Genomic DNA, 21,607 nt, shown 5'->3' with positions numbered 1-21,607 from the left:
CTGTTCATGGTGGATATGTGTACAGGGCTTAGTAGCTTTGCCTAAATATTTCTAATCATGCTATTGTCTGTTCAGTGATCTTAGGGTGAGCCATTTCCTTAATTGTTATTTTGTGACTTAAATGTTGTATTGTGGTCAAAAATTTGGCCTTCTCTGTATCCCTATTTCCAGGATATGTGAGAAGTGTTCAGATGATCCAGACACACACAAACTTAAAGGGAACCTGTCATCAGGACTTCACATTTTCACCTAATTACAGGTACTTGTAGCTTTTTTCATACAAAATCCCAATCTGTACCAGTACTGATTCAACTCACTTTTAAAAGTTGATAAAATTATACCTGACTCTCTGCCAGTGAACTGCATTGAGTCACGGAGTCATCGTCATCATCATTATCTGCTTACTGCTCTAACAACTCTACTTCCTCCTCCCCATCCTCTCATGCAGATGTGAGCTGTCAGAGATTTGTTCTCTCGTGTCTCTCATGTATGTGGGAGGGGGAAGGAGGAAGCAGAGTTGTTAGAATTGTGAGCAGATAATAATGATGACTCTGGAACGCAATGCTGTTTGTGGGAAGGGAGATAGGAATACTTTTATCTACTTTTAAAAATAAATTCAGAATTAATATTAAAAAGGCCCTTTAATACAAAAAATGGATTAATTTTTACTTTTTCAATCAAATATTACATTGGTTTATTATAATTATTATAACAATGAATAAATAATTGTAGTAGAGTAGAGGCACAAGAAATCTGTAGAGAAAAGGTAGAAGGACCAAGTCAGTAGGGCTCTTTTATTCAACAACATGATCTACCTCTACAATACGGACACTCTTGCCTAGAAAATCTCAAAACTGCTCATTTTGTTATATTTTCATCTCTACACAAACGCTGTTTCTGTAATCCATAATACTTGTATTTTTGCTTAAGGGCAGACACGTAGATTGCAAATGGACCTCATTCCAGGTAAGACCCTTCAACCACCACCATCACCCATCCAGTCAGATAATCCACCACTGGTTGTGTGGTATAATATGTTTTAGCTCAGTGCCTTATATGCAATCTAATACCCTCTATGAAGCTTATTTTAAAGGAAATCTACCATCAACATGATAAACCAGGGACACTTACTCATAGATCCAGGCACCGTGACTGTGGGAATCTTTGACTGTGCAGGACGGAACAGGGGGGAGTTGAGGTGTGCTCCTTTACAGTGTAACAGCCTGTGAACAAAGAGCAGGGAGGTGCTCAGGTAACTTGTTCCAAAGCTCTTATGGCTGATTAGCATAATAATAAAATTTGATTTTAGAAGGAAGGAGGCCATGGATTACAAATATACAAACATTACAGCTGTCAGGGGGGCTGGATTTGGGAGTGTCCCTGGTTTATCATGCTTGATATTGAAGGTAGATTTCCTTTAAGGTGTTGCTCTTTTCAATTGTTTGGTGAACAGGTACTCACTATACTGGAGTTCAGGAACCACAAGTCTGTCACAAAGTTCTTGTTCATGTTTTTTTAGTGCTGGCTTCAGGTTGTATCCAAGAACTCTAGCTGACCCAGACTGATATGGTATCAATGATTCATCATTTAGTTGATTCGGATCTGCTTGATTATAAAGACATTTCTCAGAAATCTGTGCTCTCCTCTTTCTAAGTTCCTCCACTTCTTTCTTCATTCGTTCCCTCCCAAATTTCTCCACTCGATTCCAAAATGAGTTGTTAAAGTAAACATACAATTTCCAGTCCAGCTGGTTCCAACGTTTTATGCTCTCTTGGGTCTCTCGTGAGAGAATACGTCTGCTCCTGTCACTTCTAGCGTTGAGTGGAAATGATAAGACGTCATTTAAAGTCCAACACAGCGCGTCTTTGAGGAGCACCAAAGACTCATCAAAGTATTCTGTAATCAAGACCAGATCAAATATTATATCTACAGTTTGTGTGAGGAGTTTAATATTTTTGGGAAAATCAGGTCCAAAATGGTTAAAACCTAGGTCAAAGGTCATGACATTCTTAGCATAACCACTATTGGATAAGTCCTTCTGACAAAATCTGCTGGGGTTGGATAAAAAGGTTTCAAGATTTTTAGCTCTGGTAAAACAAGGTGATTCCTTGAAGTAGGCAAAGGATGACTCCATTAGGGTTACTGGGTTTCGCAGGATTGTGAAGTAAAATGTATTGTTGGGCATCACCTCTTCCACCTGTAAAGAAAAATATATTACTATCTGCAGTTCCATTAATGGAAAGTGAATAATGAAAACTGATTTGACGCATATTTGAGTTATTACTTTTGAAGATTACAATCTATTGTTCTCTATAAACAAGGGAGGACTGGAAAATAAAGAATATTCCTCTGTGCTGCCCCAGTAAATCGACTGAGTTCGCAATCCTTTAGGCCCGTTCCACACTTGCGATTGTGATGCGATGAACTCGCATCACACTCGCAACGCAAGCTGCCGGGAACGCACGGCCCGAACGCTGCACCGCGGGAGTGAACTCAGCATGTCAGTTCACTCCCGGTGTGCAGCGTTTGGGCCGTGCGTTCCCAGCAGCTTGCATTGCGAGTGTGATGCGAGTTCATCGCATCACAATCGCAAGTGTGGAACGGGCCTTAGGTGATTTTATTGGCAGAGTAGAAATGGAACTGTGCATTTCAAGAACGTATCGCTCTCATCATCAGGATCAGTGAAATAGATATTATAGAACATATACACAGAATAATATAGAAAAAGTAAAAGTAAGACAAATAAATAATGGTACGTGTAATCAGTACTGGAGGACAGGTGATGGATAATAGAAATAACAATAATTAAAGGGGGTGTCCACTTTCAGTAAACAATAGATATTTTTGTGTAGTGAAAAGTTCTACAATTTCCAAATGTACTGTTGGTATCAATTCCTCAGAGTCCTAAATCTCTGCTTCCTGCCCTTCCATAAGAAGCTTCTATGTCTGTGCATGGTCTTGTGATGTCACACAGGTGCCCGGCTCATTATATCACACGGCTCTGATTACTCTCAGTGATAAAACTGACTCTGAAGTCACTGAAGCCAAACGTTCCCTGCCCAAGAACATCCTCTTCACTGTAATTATGGTCCTACATTCAAGGACATCATTGATCAGATCTTCTACAGTCTTGCACAGGATGTCAGTCACAAGGGAGGAGGTGTTAAGAAGCAGGGAGAGCTTGACTTCAGTGTTAGACTCTCCGCCTCTCTGACTTTATACAACCATTTAAGATCTCACTTTCGTGGGGGTTACCGAGGATTTCCAATTTGCGCCGAATTGCCGCAGGATTTTGGCGCACGTGATCGGACTTTGGCGCATCGGCGCCGGCTTTCACGCAACAGAAATCAGAAATCGGACAACCCGATGGATTCGGAAAAACCGTGGAATTTAAAAAAGAATTTGTGTCGCAAGATCAGCACTCACATACACCAGGAAGAAGAAGGTGAACTCCGGTGGATCTCGGCACAGCAGCGACACCTGCTGGATATCAGGCGCATGGACCTTAGTGAATCCCGGCAGACCCGAATCCTCGTCGGAGAATGCGCCGCTGGATCGCGACTGGACTGGGTAAGTAAATGTTATTTATCATGGGGGCTCTATAATAAGTCATTCCGGGTTACCTGGCTAATATTTCTTCTAGGATGGGGTCACTTAACAAAAGGTTTCAGATCTTTTCCAGGATTCGTCTGAAGTCCTTTTGCTGTGCTTTGTAGGTGGTAATGAAGTTCTCAGAGACCACTTCAACCTTTCTTTATAAACACAAATATTGAGGTATTTCAGTGGCCATTTGGCATGTTTGATCAGGAAATTGGGATAATCCTTCTCCTTACACCGTGTGGTCAGAATCTTGGCCCTTTTCTGTGGAGCAGCTTTTCGTTACTCTCTTATATTAGCTGAAGGGAATATTTGGTAACCATTTCTGATGACAGATGGAATAGCTTTTTTATTTATTTAAATTATATATTGTTTCATATGTGTTGGGGGCTTTTGGGACATTTTGATGAATTTTATTTATTTTTCTAAAACTTTTTTTATTTCTACTGTAATGTACATGAACAAGTAATCATCTGATCACGTGCATGTGTTCAGTGCATTAGTAATATCAGCCTATGCAGTAAGTCATAGGGTGCCATACAGACTGCCTGGTCCTGCCAGGGGCTGGACCGACCAGGAAATACCAAGGACAGACCCGGGGACCTTCAGTAGGTCCCCATCTGTCCAGCAGAGGAGACAACACTGTGGGGTGTCGGTAGGAGGAAGGAGGGAGAATTGACTGTGGGAACTAAGGGGTTAAACATTCCGGACTGTAACCAATCAGGACTGTAAGAGCAGGGGCCGAACTGCCATAAGACAGCTGAGTTACTTTTCTTCTCTGCAAAGCGGACCCATGCAGAACTTACACTAGGCCGATGGAGAAACCCCTCAGCCTAACTTAAGGCCCTGTGGTGACCGACATAAAAACTGTGGTTGAATTCCTGTCTCCCTTCCAGAGGTAGAAGAGGTCATCAAATTATCGTCTATAATGGATGGTATGTTCTTGCCATATGTAGTGCCTTTGTAGTGCTCCTCAAAGGCCCCTGTGAAGAGATTGGTAAAATTTCGTACTACCTTAATCCCTGTTCATTGAATAATTTTTGTTAACCCCTTAACGATGTGTGATACAGTAGTATGTCACATGACGTCCGGTAATGTTTGGAGAGGGCTCATGAGCTAAATCCATGCCGACGGCTTAAAAAAAATGACAAAAATTGTCGTTCCCCATGACGTCATTAGGGGGGGCTGGCAATCAGTCGCCATGACAGCCTCGGGTCTTCTGAAGACCCGAAGCTGTCTCGTTTTAACCAATTGATTACAATGTACATGGTAATGAATGAGGAGGAAAATCCCCATATACTGCCATACTAGAGTACGGCAATATATGGTAGGACAACCTAGGGTTAAAGTACCCAAGGGGGTCTGAAATATAGTAAAATAAAATAAACATAAAAAAAGTTATATTATATTATATTATTATAGTAAAAAATTCAAACCCTTTCCCCAGAACTGTATAAATATAAATAAACAGTAAAAATCATAAACACATTAGGTATCACCGCATCCGAAAATGCCCGATCTATCAAAATATAATAATGGTTTTTCACTGCATTTAACCCCGTAACGGAAAATAGCACCCAAAGTGGAAAATGGCATTTTTTTGCCATTTTGAAAAATATAAAAAATTCTATAAAATGTGATCAAAAGGTTATACAGTCTTAAAAATGGTAGCATTGAAAAGATCATCAAGAGTCTCAAAAACTGACACTACCCACAGCTCTGTACGCCGAAGTATGAAAAGCTTATTAGCGGCAGAAGATGGCAAAATATTTTTTTTTTTGTGCAGGAGGTTTTAATTCTTGTAAATGTATAAAAAAATTGTAAAACCTATACAAATTTGGTATCCCTGTGATTGCACTGACCAAAAAAATAAAGTACATCATTTGAGGCACACAGTGAAATCCTTCAAATCCAACCCCACAAGAAAATGCGTTTTTTCACCAATTTCACTCCATTTGGAATTTTTTCTGGCTTTCCAGTACACGGCATGGAATATTAAATATCATTACCATGAAGTGTAATTTGTTATGCATACTACAAGCTATCACACAGCTCTGTACAAGGGAAAATAAAAAAGTTATAGATTTTTGAAGGTGGGGAGTGAAAAATGAAAAAGCAAAAAACGAAAAAAAAAAAAAGAAAAAAGGGCCTCGACAGGACGGGGTTAAACATTCCAAACATGGAAGTGTAGAATGATAGGGGGGATTACTTGACAGAGAGTTGAAAAGTATTCAGAGTATTAAATTGAAACTGGTTCTCCATGCTCAGTAGCCCTGGCTGTGGGCCAGATGCATGTTTGGTCTCTCGCTTCCTATCGCTTAATACCATAGCCAAGATTTTAACTGCCCTAAAACTGTAATGCGCCTGCGCCCAATCCACTCGGGGGTTCGATTAAATCCCTGGTTTGACACCTGTCCAATACACATGTCATGCGCCGCTCCAGTTATATCATAGCTGTAAGTATTCTCTAGTAGTACATTTTAGCCCTTGTTCTATGATGCAACTCTAACTAGTATATTATATTGTATATAACTTTAGCCGTGAACCAGTGGTCACATGGTCAATATTAACTATTGTTATTTGTATTATCCATCACCTATCATCCAGGACAGCCAATCCGACAATGGGGCACATTTACTTACCTGTCCCGTCACGATCCCCGAGGTGTGTTGTCCAACCAGGATTCGGAGCTGCCGCGATTCACCAAGATCGTGCGCCCGAAATCCTGCATGTGTCACTTCCCTGCTGAGGTCCGCCGGAGTTCACCTTCTTCTTCCCGGTGTATGTGAGTGCATGTCTTGCGACACAATTTGAAATGTTAAATCCCATCGGATCGTCCGACGACCCGCCCCCGATTTGTGTCGCGTGAAAGCCGGCACGATTGTGCCAAAATTCAATCTCGTGTGCAAAAAACCTCAGTTAAATGTGGCGTAAAAAGGAAAATGTCGGGAAAACCAACGAAAATGCAGTCCGCGGACCCTTAGTAAATGTGCCCCATAGTTTCACGCAAGGCACACCCAAACCTGAATTGAGAGTTCAGATCTGCTCATCTCAACCCATTATCCAAAGGCTAAATACCTGGGCTAGAGAGAAGCGCATGTGGTGGCACATGATATTGTAATGCTGTCTTTTTCTTGCAGGAAAGCCAAAAACACTGAGAGCTGAGAAAAAACTTGAGTAGTTAAAATGGTGTATTTTGATGGGAAAAGCAAATTCCAGGTTGCGAGATTCTCCATAGCGGAACAGAATATTCATGATGCTACTGCTGGCTGTTTTGTGTGTTTTTAGGAAAAAGATATTCTTGATCGGTTGACAAGAACGTGAACCGTGGTTTTCTCCCTGGCTGACATTTTTTGCGCTGACATTCACATTGTGCACCATTTGCAGCAGCTCCCTCCATTCTTTTTCTGAGGGCTGCAGTGTCCAGGATAAAGTAGGAATTTTATAACTGTAGGGAGAAGAAAGAGAATTATTAAAATGAATTAGGATTCTAACATCTTGGTTAGAACAGTTTGCTTCTTCCAACCAACAATGAAAACTGGTTATACAGGACTGCCATTGCTTTACGTAAGCCTTTTCATTTAGTAATAGAGTACATAAAACCTGTAATGTCTGTGAACCCTGGGGATGATTACATGAGTACCATGTATTTTCAATGTGTTTTAATGTTTTTAGAAGGTTTTATGTTTTTAGGAGGAATTAATAAGGTTTTATATCACAATATTGTTATGCCCTTTTGCCAGATTTTTTTGATACTGTGAGGACTGTACTACAGTACAGACGGTCCCCTACTTAAGGACCCGAGACTTGCAGACAACCCATAGTTAAAGACGGACCCCTCTGCCCACTGTGACCTCTGGTGAAGCTCTCTGGATGCTTTACTATAGTCCCAGACTGTAATAATCAGCTGTAAAGTCTCTGAAATTAATCTTTATTGACAATCCTTGGTCCCATTACAGCAAAACATTTTTAAACTTTGCTGGGGCAAAAAAAAAAAAAATTGGTCTGGATCTTCAAATATAAAATATACAGTTTCGACTTACGTACAAATTCACCTTAAGAACAAACCTATGGACCCTATCTTGTATGTAACCCGGGGCCTGCCTGTATATTATCCTGACATGTCTAGTTTGTCAGGCAACCTCATATTATTGGTTACCAACCTTTCAAATTTCACAAACACACAGAGACTTTGGGGCTACATCAAGGTGAGGGACCTTGCTAGTACGTTTTACTTCCCTATCCTCATAGTGCAGTGAGGCTGAAGAAGGGTCAAACAAGATAAACTTAAAGGGGTATTCCCATTTCAGTAAATTAGTATTATTGTTTGTATGTTGAAAATATTGTTGTTTGTCTGTTCTTTCTTTTATAATACATTTTTTATAACAATTACTTATAGTATAGAGAACAAAATAGTATCGGTAAACTACTGGAGTTCACCAACACTTAGGCCGCATTCAAATGACTGTAGCCTTACTTGTCCGGGCACACGTCAGCGTGGAAGAGGAGGAGGGGTGACTACTCCCTTCTCCATAGGAGATAGCACTACATGGCCGTGCAGATGGAAAAAGATAGAACATGTTCTATCTTTTTCTTGTGTATGGTGCAGTACTGCCGTTATGTGCCTATTGCCGACTATGGAGACGTGGATACGACCACAAGCCTGCGCCTGTATAAATGGTGACGGGTGAGTGTGTGCACGATGTTCTTTGTATGATTGTGTAATATATTATAAAGTATATAATATACAGTAATTCAGGTCTCATGACTCAATCCACCACCAAGATGAGAACATCTTAACCTCAATGAGGGCGGTAATATAAATAGGCATCATTATGTAGCAAGAATACACAAGCCCAGTTTCACCAGCCCACACAGCACAGTGTCCCAGTATAGTAACTGGCATAACTGGTGTTTCCACTGCAATCTTTAATACCATTGAATTGAGGTTACATTCATTACAAGACATGATGGGGAACATGTATCTTTACTTCTGCTAGTAAAATTGTCTCCTCTTTTGTCGTTATTGCGACTTTTCACTGCAACTTTGTTTGCACCTTGTGCAGGGCCTTATGTATCTTTATTTTCCAGAAGTTCCGTCAAACTTCACTTATGTATCACTTTTTTTGCAAATTTTTATGCCCAAATCTGCACCTAGTCCAGGACAGGTGCCAAGAAAAGTTTATTTTTATGGACCCTGTTTTAACATGTACATTGGAATTATTTCACATGCTTTAAATGTTTAAAATTTTGCACATTAACCTGTATTTTTTTTTTAAATTCATAAATCTTTGCATTCACATTTTTTTTTAAATGTATTGGTTACTTTTAGGGGTGAGGTCACATGTGGCATTTTGGTCGCATCACAACAGCTGAGGAGAGGTGATTTGCCTAATTACATTACTGTTAACATTTCCCTTTAAAAAACGCAATGTAAACAAGATGTTAACATTGCATTAACAATACGTTAACATGTGCGTTTTGTGCATGCAAATGTTATTAGGCAAGTCACCTCTTCTTAGCTGTTGTAATATCTTTCAAAATGAAATGAAAATGCAACCAAAATGCAACGTGTGACCTCATCCTTAACACCACGTGTGGCTTGTGTCCCCTCCTGTATATAACCCCCTCACATGGCTTGTATCCTCTCCTGTATATAACCCCCTCACATGGCTTGTGTCCTCTCCTGTATATAACCCCCTCACGTGGCTTGTGTCCTCTCCTGTATATAACCCCCTCACATGACTTGTGTCCTCTCCTGTATATAACCCCCTGACATGGCTTGTATCCTCTCCTGTATATAACCCCCTGATATGGCTTGTATCCTCTCCTGTATATAACCCCTCACATGGCTTGTGTCCTCTCCTCTATATAACCCCCTCACGTAGCTTGTGTCCCCTCCTGTATATAACCCCCTCACATGGCTTGTTTCCTCTCCTGTATATAACCTCCTCACATGGCTTGTGTCCTCTCCTGTATATAACCTCTCACACGGCTTGTATCCTCTCCTGTATATAACCCCTCACATGTCTTGTGTCCTCTCCTGTATATAACCTCTCACATGGCTTGTGTCCTCTCCTGTATATAACCCCCTCAAGTGCCTTGGGTCCTCTCCTGTATATAACCCCTCACATGGCTTGTATCCTCTCCTGTATATAACCCCCTCACATGGCTTGTATCCTCTCCTGCATATAACCTCTCACATGGCTTGTGTCCTCTCCTGTATATAACCCCCTCAAGTGCCTTGGGTCCTCTCCTGTATATAACCCCTCACATGGCTTGTATCCTCTCCTGTATATAACCCCCTCACATGGCTTGTATCCTCTCCTGTATATAATCCGTCACATTGCTTGTATCCTCTCCTGTATATAACCCCCTCACATGGCTTGCGTCCTCTCCTATATAAAACCCCCTCTCATGGCTTGTATCCTCTCCTGTATATAACCACCTCACATGGCTTGTGTCCTCTCCTGTATATAACCCCTCACATGGCTTGTGTCCTCTCCTGTATATAACCCCCTCACATGGATTTTATCCTCTCCTGTATATAACCCCCTCACATGGATTTTATCCTCTCCTGTATATAACCCCCTCACATGGCTTGTGTCCTCTCCTTTATATAACCCCTTACATTGGTTTGTATCCACTTCTGTATATAATCCCTCACATGGCTTGTATCCTCTCCTGTATATAACCCCCTCACATGGCTTGTGTCCTCTCCTGTATATAACCCCCTCACGTGGCTTGTGTCCTCTCCTGTATATAACCCCCTCACATGACTTGTGTCCTCTCCTGTATATAACCCCCTGACATGGCTTGTATCCTCTAATGTATATAACCCCCTGATATGGCTTGTATCCTCTCCTGTATATAACCCCTCACATGGCTTGTGTCCTCTCCTCTATATAACCCCCTCACGTAGCTTGTGTCCCCTCCTGTATATAACCCCCTCACATGGCTTGTTTCCTCTCCTGTATATAACCCCCTCACATGGCTTGTGTCCTCTCCTGTATATAACCTCTCACATGGCTTGTATCCTCTCCTGCATATAACCTCTCACATGGCTTGTGTCCTCTCCTGTATATAACCCCCTCAAGTGCCTTGGGTCCTCTCCTGTATATAACCCCTCACATGGCTTGTATCCTCTCCTGTATATAACCCCCTCACATGGCTTGTATCCTCTCCTGTATATAATCCGTCACATTGCTTGTATCCTCTCCTGTATATAACCCCCTCACATGGATTTTATCCTCTCCTGTATATAACCCCCTCACATGGATTTTATCCTCTCCTGTATATAACCCCCTCACATGGCTTGTGTCCTCTCCTGTATATAACCCCTTACATTGGTTTGTATCCACTTCTGTATATAATCCCTCACATGGCTTGTATCCTCTCCTGTATATAACCCCCTCACATGGCTTGTGTCCTCTCCTGTATATAACCCCCTCACGTGGCTTGTGTCCTCTCCTGTATATAACCCCCTCACATGACTTGTGTCCTCTCCTGTATATAACCCCCTGACATGGCTTGTATCCTCTAATGTATATAACCCCCTGATATGGCTTGTATCCTCTCCTGTATATAACCCCTCACATGGCTTGTGTCCTCTCCTCTATATAACCCCCTCACTTAGCTTGTGTCCCCTCCTGTATATAACCCCCTCACATGGCTTGTTTCCTCTCCTGTATATAACCCCCTCACATGGCTTGTGTCCTCTCCTGTATATAACCTCTCACATGGCTTGTATCCTCTCCTGCATATAACCTCTCACATGGCTTGTGTCCTCTCCTGTATATAACCCCCTCAAGTGCCTTGGGTCCTCTCCTGTATATAACCCCTCACATGGCTTGTATCCTCTCCTGTATATAACCCCCTCACATGGCTTGTATCCTCTCCTGTATATAATCCGTCACATTGCTTGTATCCTCTCCTGTATATAACCCCCTCACATGGCTTGCGTCCTCTCCTATATAAAACCCCCTCTCATGGCTTGTATCCTCTCCTGTATATAACCACCTCACATGGCTTGTGTCCTCTCCTGTATATAACCCCTCACATGGCTTGTGTCCTCTCCTGTATATAACCCCCTCACATGGATTTTATCCTCTCCTGTATATAACCCCCTCACATGGATTTTATCCTCTCCTGTATATAACCCCCTCACATGGCTTGTGTCCTCTCCTGTATATAACCCCTTACATTGGTTTGTATCCACTTCTGTATACAACCCCCTCACATGGCTTGTATCCTCTCCTGTATATAACCCCCTCACATGGCTTGTGTCCACTCCTGTACATAACCCCCTCACATGGCTTGTATCCTCTCCTGTATATAACCCCCTAACATGGCTTTTGTCCTCTCCTGTATATAACCCCCTCACATGGCTTGTATCCTCTCCTGTATATAACCCCCTCACATGGCTTGTGTCCTCTCCTGTATATAACCCCTTACATTGGTTTGTATCCACTTCTGTATATAACCCCCTCACATGGCTTGTATCCTCTCCTGTATGTAACCCCCTCACATAGCTTGTGTCCACTCCTGTACATAACCCCCTCACATGGCTTGTATCCTCTCCTGTATATAACCCCCTAACATGGCCTTTGTCCTCTCCTGTATATAACCCCCTCACATGGCTTGTATCCTCTCCTGTATATAACCCCCTCACATGGCTTGTGTCCTCTCCTGTATATAACCCCTTACATTGGTTTGTATCCACTTCTGTATATAACCCCCTCACATGGCTTGTATCCTCTCCTGTATATAACCCCCTCACATGGCTTGTGTCCTCTCCTGTATATAACCCCCTCACATGGCTTGTATCCTCTCCTGTATATAACCCCCTTACATGGCTTGTATCCACTCCTGTATATAACCCCCTCACATGGCTTATATCCTCTCCTGTATATAACCCCCTCACATGGCTTGTGTCCTCTCCTGTATATAACCCCCTCACATGGCTTGTGTCCTCTCCTGTATATAACCCCCTCACATGGCTTGTATCCTCTCCTGTATATAACCCCCTCTCATGGCTTGTATCCTCTCCTGTATATAACCCCCTCACATGGCTTGTGTCCCCTCCTGTATATAACCCCCTAACATGGCTTGTGTCCTCTCCTGTATATAACCCCCTCACATGGCTTGTATCCTCTCCTGTATATAACCCCCTCACATGGCTTGTGTCCTCTCCTGTATATAACCCCTTACATTGGTTTGTATCCACTTCTGTATATAACCCCCTCACATGGCTTATATCCTCTCCTGTATATAACCCCCTTACATGGCTTGTGTCCACTCCTGTATATAACCCCCTCACATGGCTTGTATCCTCTCCTGTATATAACCCCCTCACATGGCTTGTGCCCTCTCCTGTATGTAACCCCCTCACATGGCTTGTATCCTCTCCTGTATATAACCCCCTCACATGGCTTGTGTCCACTCCTGTACATAACCCCCTCACATGGCTTGTATCCTCTCCTGTATATAACCCCCTAACATGGCTTTTGTCCTCTCCTGTATATAACCCCCTCACATGGCTTATATCCTCTCCTGTATATAACCCCCTTACATGGCTTGTGTCCACTCCTGTATATAACCCCCTCACATGGCTTGTATCCTCTCCTGTATATAACCCCCTCACATGGCTTGTGCCCTCTCCTGTATATAACCCCCTCACATGGCTTGTATCCTCTCCTGTATATAACCCCCTCACATGGCTTGTGTCCACTCCTGTACATAACCCCCTCACATGGCTTGTATCCTCTCCTGTATATAACCCCCTAACATGGCTTTTGTCCTCTCCTGTATATAACCCCCTCACATGGCTTGTATCCTCTCCTGTATATAACCCCCTCACATGGCTTGTGTCCTCTCCTGTATATAACCCCTTACATTGGTTTGTATCCACTTCTGTATATAACCCCCTCACATGGCTTATATCCTCTCCTGTATATAACCCCCTCACATGGCTTGTGTCCACTTCTGTATATAACCCCCTCACATGGCTTGTCTTCTCCCCTGTATATAACCCCCTCACATGGCTTGTGTCCTCTCCTGTATATAACCCCTCACATGGCTTATATCCTCTCCTGTATATAACCCCCTCACATGGCTTGTGTCCTCTCCTGTATATGCCACCTCACATGGCTTGTATCTTCTCCTGTATATAACCCCTCACATGGCTTGTGTCCTCTCCAAGTCATGGCACCATAGGATTTGCAGATCTGCCATCAGTTTGTAATCCAAGGACAGGAAAAGCAGCATATTTCCAATGTGAGCAAATCATATTATGAAGTGATATATACAGGCACAGATTTCGATCTAAAAATAGTTTGAGGCCAGGAAACAGATAAATAAAAACACTGGCAGACTTTTTCTCAGCAGCTTCTTGTGAGGTAAGCTGCTTGTATGGTTGCCTACAGGGTATGGAAGATGACCGATTGTCATGTGATGCCCCTATTCAAAAACAAACAGAACAATGCCCGGATTGTGTTGCTCATCTGTTTTCTTTCCAGAGTTATGCCATTTTCTATTCTAAGCTACTTGTTAGAAATCTTCCTGGGCAGCAAGGTTGGCAGTGTGCAACCTCTGTATTAGCCCTCTCCTCCCATGTTGTCTTGTATTCTCTTATTAAGTAATTTAGCAGTAAATCCAGTGATATTACTACAAGTAAATCCACTGAACTCTGCATAGTTTGTACATACATGATCTACAACTTGATACATGATCTACAAATTCTGTGCCAAAAAATTCTGCTACAGAAACTGTTCATGTGCATATGCCTTTATTTCACTTAACACACACCCAGTAAAGATGCAGTGGTACATAGAATATTTCTATTAATAATTTCATATCATGTGGGTATGGATGGGGTTCAGGGGCGTAACTAGGTAAGGCAGGGCCCCATAGCAGACTTTTGAATAGGGCCCCATTCCTGCTTAAAAGTATACATATTACACTCAAATATACACACACATTTATATACATTATACATATACACTCACCGGCCACTTTATTAAGTACACCATGCTAGTAACGGGTTAGACCCCCTTTTGCCTTCAGAACTGCCTCAATTGTTAGTGGCATAGATTCAACAAGGTGCTGGAAGCATTCCTCAGAGATTTTGGTCCATATGACATGATGGCATCACACAGTTGCCGCAGATTTGTCGGCTGCACATCCATGATGCGAATCTCCCGTTCCACCACATCCCAAAGATGCTCTATTGGATTGAGATCTGGTGACTGTGGAGGCCATTTGAGTACAGTGACCTCATTGTCATGTTCAAGAAACCAGTCTGAGATGATTCCAGCTTTATGAAATGGCGCATTATCCTGATGAAAGTAGCCATCAGATGTTACAGGGTACATTGTGGTCATAAAGGGATGGACATGGTCAGCAACAATACTCAGGTAGGCTGTGGCGTTGCAACGATGCTCAATTGGTACCAAGGGGCCCAAAGAGTGCCAAGAAAATATTCCCCACACCATGACACCACCACCACCAGCCTGAACCGTTGATACAAGGCAGGATGGATCCATGCTTTCATGTTGTTGACGCCAAATTCTGACCCTACCATCCGAATGTCGCAGCAGAAATCAAGACTCATCAGACCAGGCAACGTTTTTCCAATCTTCTACTGTCCAATTTCGATGAGCTTGTGCAAATTGTAACCTCATTTTCCTGTTCTTAGCTGAAAGGAGTGGCACCCGGTGTGGTCTTCTGCTGCTGTAGCCCATCTGCCTCAAAGTTCGACGTACTGTGCGTTCAGAGATGCTCTTCTGCCTACCTTGGTTGTAACGGGTGACGATTTGAGTCACTGTTGCCTTTCTATCAGCTCGAACCAGTCTGCCCATTCTCCTCTGACCTCTGGCATCAACAAGGCATTTCCGCCCACAGAACTGCCGCTCACTGGATGTTTTTTCTTTTTTGGACCATTCTCTGTAAACCCTAGAGATGGTTGTGTGTGAAAATCCCAGTAGATCAGCAGTTTCTGAAATACTCAGACCAGCCCTTCTGGTACCAACAACCATGCCACGTTCAAAGGCACTCAAATCACCTTTCTTCCCCATACTGATGCTCGGTTTGAACTGCAGGAGATTGTCTTGACCATGTCTACATGGCTAAATGCACTGAGTTGCCGCCATGTGATTGGCTGATTAGAAATTAAGTGTTAACGAGCAGTTGGACAGGTGTACCTAATAAAGTGGCCGGTGAGTGTATATATATATAGACATTTATAAACTCATACATACACACACACATATAAACCATATACCCATCACATATACACATACATACAGTGCCATATACAGACATATAGCATATAAACACAAAAAGAGTATATACACACACCATATACATATACAGCATATAAACATCACAGATACACATACACACACATATAGTATATACACACCATACACCACATGCACATTCAGAATATACACATCACAGATACACACACATACAAGGTTTGTATATAATGTATATAATATAATGGTGCTCATTCCACATTATTTCATGTGTCAGATCAGATGACGGAGCCCCCTGACACTGTGGGCCCCATAGCGACTGCTATGGCTGCTACCACTGTAGTTACGCCGTGATGAGGTTTGGAAATAAGATTAAAACTCTGAAAGCATACCACACCAAGCTGTTGCTGGAGATGTGGAGGAGAGGAGAGTACAATGTTACTTTTCTGGTGGCGTTGTGCGCTAATATACCTGTTATGGCAGGAGATCACGCAACTATATAATTCCCTCTTCCGCTCATTGATCACATTGTCACCAGGACAAGCTTTGCTTTCAGTTCTTCCCGGGCCGATTTCCAAAATCAAAATGAGCCTTTGGCTACATTTCACCCAATATGAGTTTCATTGTATTTTGCTTATATTCTTTGCATTTTCTGTAAAAAATCTTTATACAACAGTCTGTTCAATAAAGATATTGACCCATAAAAATCATAAAGCAACTGCGGTAAAGGTGATCATTTAGGATTACAGGCAGTCACCGAGTTACATACAAGATAGGTTCCACAGGTTTGTTCTTAAAGGGAACCTGTCACTAGGGACCTCATTTTTCACTAAACACAGATTCTAAAAGCCCATGATACCTGCAGTGCAAATATGCCTCTCTGCCTTTTCTAAGCATTTGCCTCCATGTTTGTGCTCCTGTACAGCTTGTAGCCCCCCACTGATGTCAGACTGACCTCTGAGAAGGAGCAGGAGAAGGAGCTGTACAGGAGCACAAAGGTGGAGTCTAAGCTCTGAGGAGTAACACAGACAAGGCACATGTTGTTTTTTGAAATGCATCCAAACCAAAGTCCAACCCCTGTGACTACCCCAGGATTTTGTCAGGATGCAAGAGTAAGTTATAACACACAATTACAGTATATTGTAATGCAAATGCATAGAGAAGGCAGAAAGGCAGATTTGCACTGCAGCTGTGATGAGCTTCTGCAACCTGTCTTTAGTGAAAAATGAGGTCCCTGGTGACAGGTTCCCTTTAAGTTGAATTTGTAAGTCAAAACTGTATATATTATAATTGTAGATCCAGACAAAAACATTTTTTTTTTGCCCCACTGACAATTGAAGTTACAACATTTTTTGCTGTAATGGGACCAAGAATTATCAATAAAGCTTCATTACAGACACCTTACAGCTGATCATTGCAGTCTGGGACTATAGTAACATCCAGAGAGCTTCACCAGAGGTTACAGTGGGCAGAGCGGTCCGTCTTTAACTAGGGATCATCTGTAAGTCGGGTTTCCTTAAGTAGGGGACTGCCTGTATAAAGAAGGATGAAAACCATTTCTATCCATACAAAAGTATCTAGTAGCAGATGCACAAATAAGGCTGAGAAGCCATAAGACAATATTAAACTCGGAGCATTATGAGTTTTCTTCTAGTTAATGACCTTTTATCATATTTTTATTTACGTTCACTGACCTTTGTCTTCTAGCGTTATAACAGTGAAAGATGATCATGGATATCCCAAAGATGATGACAAATCCATATCCAACTTTTACATTTTTGAAATTTCTGTTAGGAAAAAGCAAAATGATGGTTTAAGCGTGTACTTTATGAGGAAATATAATACACAAGGGAAAAAGTAGAGAAGAAGTAATATTATGGCAACATGTGGCAATTGGAAATGATTCAGTATGTGGCCAAAACCTTGTGTAAGGCAGATAGGGTCCAGAAGGACCAGAGCAGCACCACATACCAAGTGGCGTAACTTGAAGCTGTCGGGACCCTGTGCTAAATCTGTTCCAGGCTCCCAATTATAATGATTTCTTTATAGTACTAGTCATCTCATATGGGAACGGAACACCATGTGGGCCCACTAGACAACATGGGCACGGTTGTGAAGACAACATCTGTCCCCCATCAAGTTTCCCCCTGATTCTGGACAGAGTTTAGCTTCAGTATTTGTAAGCCAAAACCAGGAGTGGATCCCACTAAGAGTAGCTATAATAGTTATCTATGATTCCAAATACTCATGAAAATTCTGACCAAACTCTGACTATGGAAAAATGGTCAATGAATGTGTGTAGCATAGGCACCAATGGGGTATTAGGGTTATTGAGGTGACCGAGCAGAAAATCACCATCAACCTCTACAATGTGATTTTAGGGCTCCTACGGTATTGCAGTTAATTTTGTAAGCTTTCAAAGGAACATATGACTCCAATAATGAACAGGATGTAACAGTATATAAACGAATCACACTGTCTAACAAAATTGGGACTTAACATATTTTTTGGACTATAAGACGCAGAGGATTATAAGGCGCACCATCAATAAATGCCTGCTAAAACAACAAGGTTCATATATAAGTGTACCGGATTATAAGGCGCACCTCATTATAAGGATGAATGACCAGCAGGTGGCAGACCTGTGCACAGTTCAAGGCAGTTCAACACAACAGGTTTTCATCAGAACTGGGGCAATCTGGTTTCTGCAGTTTCGTTACAATGAGCCGGTGGCTCCAGTTTGGTATAGAGACGATTGGCCCTTAGGCGCCTAAGACCTTGATGGACCTGATGAGACTCCGGATCAGCAGAGAACACCAAGATGTCATCTAAGTAGACTACGACACTGGTGTATAGCAAGTCTCTGAAGATATCATTAATAAATTCCTGAAATACTACAGGAGCATTGCACAGTCCAAAGGGAATGACCAGGTATTCAAAGAGCCCATCTCGTGTGTTAAAGGCGGTCTTCCACTTATCGCCCTCTCGGATAAGATTATATGCCCCTTGAAGGTCCAATTTAGAGAAAACCTTTGCACCACTGAGGCGGTCAAAGAGTTCCGTGATCAAGGGCAGAGGATACCAGTTCTTTACCGTCTTTCTTGGCAACAAAGATTAAACTGGCACCAACAGGAGAAGAGGATTTGTGGATGAATCAACAGAAGAGTCCCCTTGGCATAAGTTCAGCAGGGGAGTCTCAGTAAATGATTCCCCTGCTGGTTCCTTGAAGACGAATCGGAATTCTGTGAGGAATGTGGTGAAGTCAGCCGTGACCGAGTCTCTTCTGTCCCAGAGAGGTGTAGCCCATGCCAGAGCTTCCCCAGATAGGAGGCTGATTATGAAGGCCACCTTCGACCTCTCCATGATGAATTGCTTGGGCATAAGCTTGATGTGCAGAGAGCACTGCATGATGAACCCCCTGCACAACTTGGGATCACCATCGTATTGGTGGGACTTTGTCTGCGGTGGCAGCAAAGGCATAGTACAGATTCGTCAGGCAAACTCGTGGTCGGGAACAGGCAGGAGGTCGAGACAGGCAGCACGGAATCAGAGTCGGGGAAGTAGCAGAAGGTCAGGACTGGCAGCACAAGAGCGAGGTCAGGAACAGAATCGAGATCACAACAGGAAATCAGGATAATTGCACAGGGCATAGCCTTTCTCTAAGGCTATGAGGCACAAAGATCCGCATGGGAACCCAGGAAGGGGCAGAAATTTATCTATTTATCTTGGCAGCCAGCCAGCGCCAATTATCTTGTGCCCTAAAAGACGGGAACGCGCGGACAAGACCATGGAGAGCAAGGAGGCCTCCAGAGCCGAGAGAGGTAAGTTAGCAGGCAGGCTCCAGGGTGCGCCTGCGATCGTGGATATGGTTTGCAGGGGCACCCGTGGCCATGACACCATGTTTGGAGTGAGCTATGTTGGCAAGCCCTCTATGTACATTCATAACCCTTAGCTCTGCTTGAGAAATCCTTGACTTTTCATGTTTCTATGGCTAATCCTAAATACCGTATTTAATAATCTAGCACCTATTTATCTCTATCTATACAATGTACATTTTGCAAGGAAATTAGTTTGTAGGAAGCTGACTTCAGGCTTAAACAGACTTGGTTGCTTAAATGGCATCAAGTTTGTTTAGACTAGCCACAACCAACTTTATTAGCTTCCTATGCAAACAAAGCAATGTCACATGAACATGACATTACTACACTAACAATACATCATAGTTCCCAAGCTTACAAGGTGACAGGTCTTCATTATATCCCCTCATAACAAACACACCTTTGTCCTAAAAGGACATCTACCAGCAGGATGAAGGTTTGTAAACCAAGCACACTGGCATACTGGTGTGTGCCCCCTCTGGAAAGATCTGCTCTTCTTTAAGCTTCTAATGTCCTGGTTATTACAAAAAAAAGGCTTAAAAATGTGACACCTATAGAACCTGGAGCCCCTCAGGCTCATTTGCATCATTTTAAAAGCCTTGTTGTCTGTGGATCTAAGGATTGGCTCTTCTTAGATCCACATTATATCAATGAATTGGATTATGAGCTATTCTCTAATTAAGCAGCCCAGTAATATATGTGCTGACAATAACGGTACCAGGCTGATCATTGGGAATGGGTACGGTCACCTGTTGCATTCTTGGTGCTTTTTTAAACGCTTTCTAAAAAGCAAGTATTTTAAATTCATGACTTTTTGTATGTTTATTATAAATTTGGCTGGTTTGATCAGTTTTTCTAGAAGCGTAAACCCGATCACTTTTCAATATTAACATGCTTCGATTTTAAAAAAGGAGGAATTGACACTTAAGTCCTTACTCATAAACAGTAGAGGTAAAAAATGTACCATGGAATGTGATGACTTCAAAAACACAGAAAATGCCTAGTCAAGGTGAGCTAAATATAGCACATCCATGTGATTCTACGGCTCCGCGGGAATGTGGAAAGAACAAATGTATTTTTGTGTTTATTATTATTTTCACACAATGAGCAAGTTTTATGGAAACTAATATTTTATAAAGTTGCCACATTCTGAGACTTAATGCTAAGCTGATTTGACTACTAGGACCACTGTGGATTCTAAGAAGAGAGGTGATTGGACTATTATTTTAGGAACAGATGTGGAATACAGGGGTCATTATAATGAGGGTTCTCATTGCAGACCTCTTTGGCTATAGAAAATTGAATGGATTTGCCAGATATGATTCACTTTAAGGTTGATATAGTATAATTCATTACTGCATAAACATCCAACTTTGTCCTAATCTGATATTTACTTATCCGTCAATACTTCAAACAAAAAGGGGACAATTTTTCATGTTTTCTAGCATACAAGGCAATAAAAGGCATGATTCGTGACGCACTCCATGGAATTTACCACTTTTTGCTGCCATATGTGCCACTTTCCCTTTTGGGTACGCCCTGGTCAGCCAAATTTACAAAAACCTCTGGCAAAAAACTGTTGCGGGTTATATTTTTAATTCCTGTGCAAGAGTGCTCTAACACAATTACTTAGAAGTCGGAACCTCTTGGTAATTTAAGTATTTCGCGCGGGCATGCACCACCAGTCTTAAAAAACTACATTTTTAGTGTTGTAACAGTTGAAAAGTTTTGAAAAACAGTATCAAATTACACCAAAGTAATAAAAGTTCAAGACTAATTTAATAATAATAATTCTTTATTCATATAGCGCCTACAGATTACGCAGCGCTGCACATAAGCTGAGTTAGTCCCTGTCCCCATGGGGCTCACAATCTA

General features: G+C 42.1%; 1 protein-coding gene across 2 annotated transcripts in view; it reads right to left on the bottom strand.

Annotated features, from left to right (window-relative positions):
* Positions 1-713: 713 nt before the first annotated feature.
* The window catches only part of LOC140120664 (galactose-3-O-sulfotransferase 2-like), a 42,825-nt gene continuing 21,931 nt past the window's right edge, over positions 714-21,607 (bottom strand). The window contains exons 2-4 of one of the 2 annotated variants that reach the window (XM_072139625.1): positions 17,549-17,641; positions 6,676-7,045; positions 714-2,197 (exon numbers count right to left, since the gene is read on the bottom strand). In XM_072139625.1, coding sequence (XP_071995726.1) covers positions 1,418-2,197; positions 6,676-7,045; positions 17,549-17,641 — 1,243 coding nt within the window. In that variant the 3' untranslated portion in view covers positions 714-1,417. The remainder of the gene's footprint in view (positions 2,198-6,675; positions 7,046-17,548; positions 17,642-21,607) is intronic. The other variant, XM_072139626.1, reaches the window with a different exon arrangement.

The sequence above is a fragment of the Engystomops pustulosus genome, chromosome 3 (genome assembly GCF_040894005.1).
Source record: "Engystomops pustulosus chromosome 3, aEngPut4.maternal, whole genome shotgun sequence".
Taxonomy (NCBI): Eukaryota; Metazoa; Chordata; class Amphibia; order Anura; family Leptodactylidae; genus Engystomops; species Engystomops pustulosus.
The sequence above is the reverse complement of the archived record's forward strand: the minus strand, read 5'-3'. Positions and strand labels throughout refer to the sequence as shown.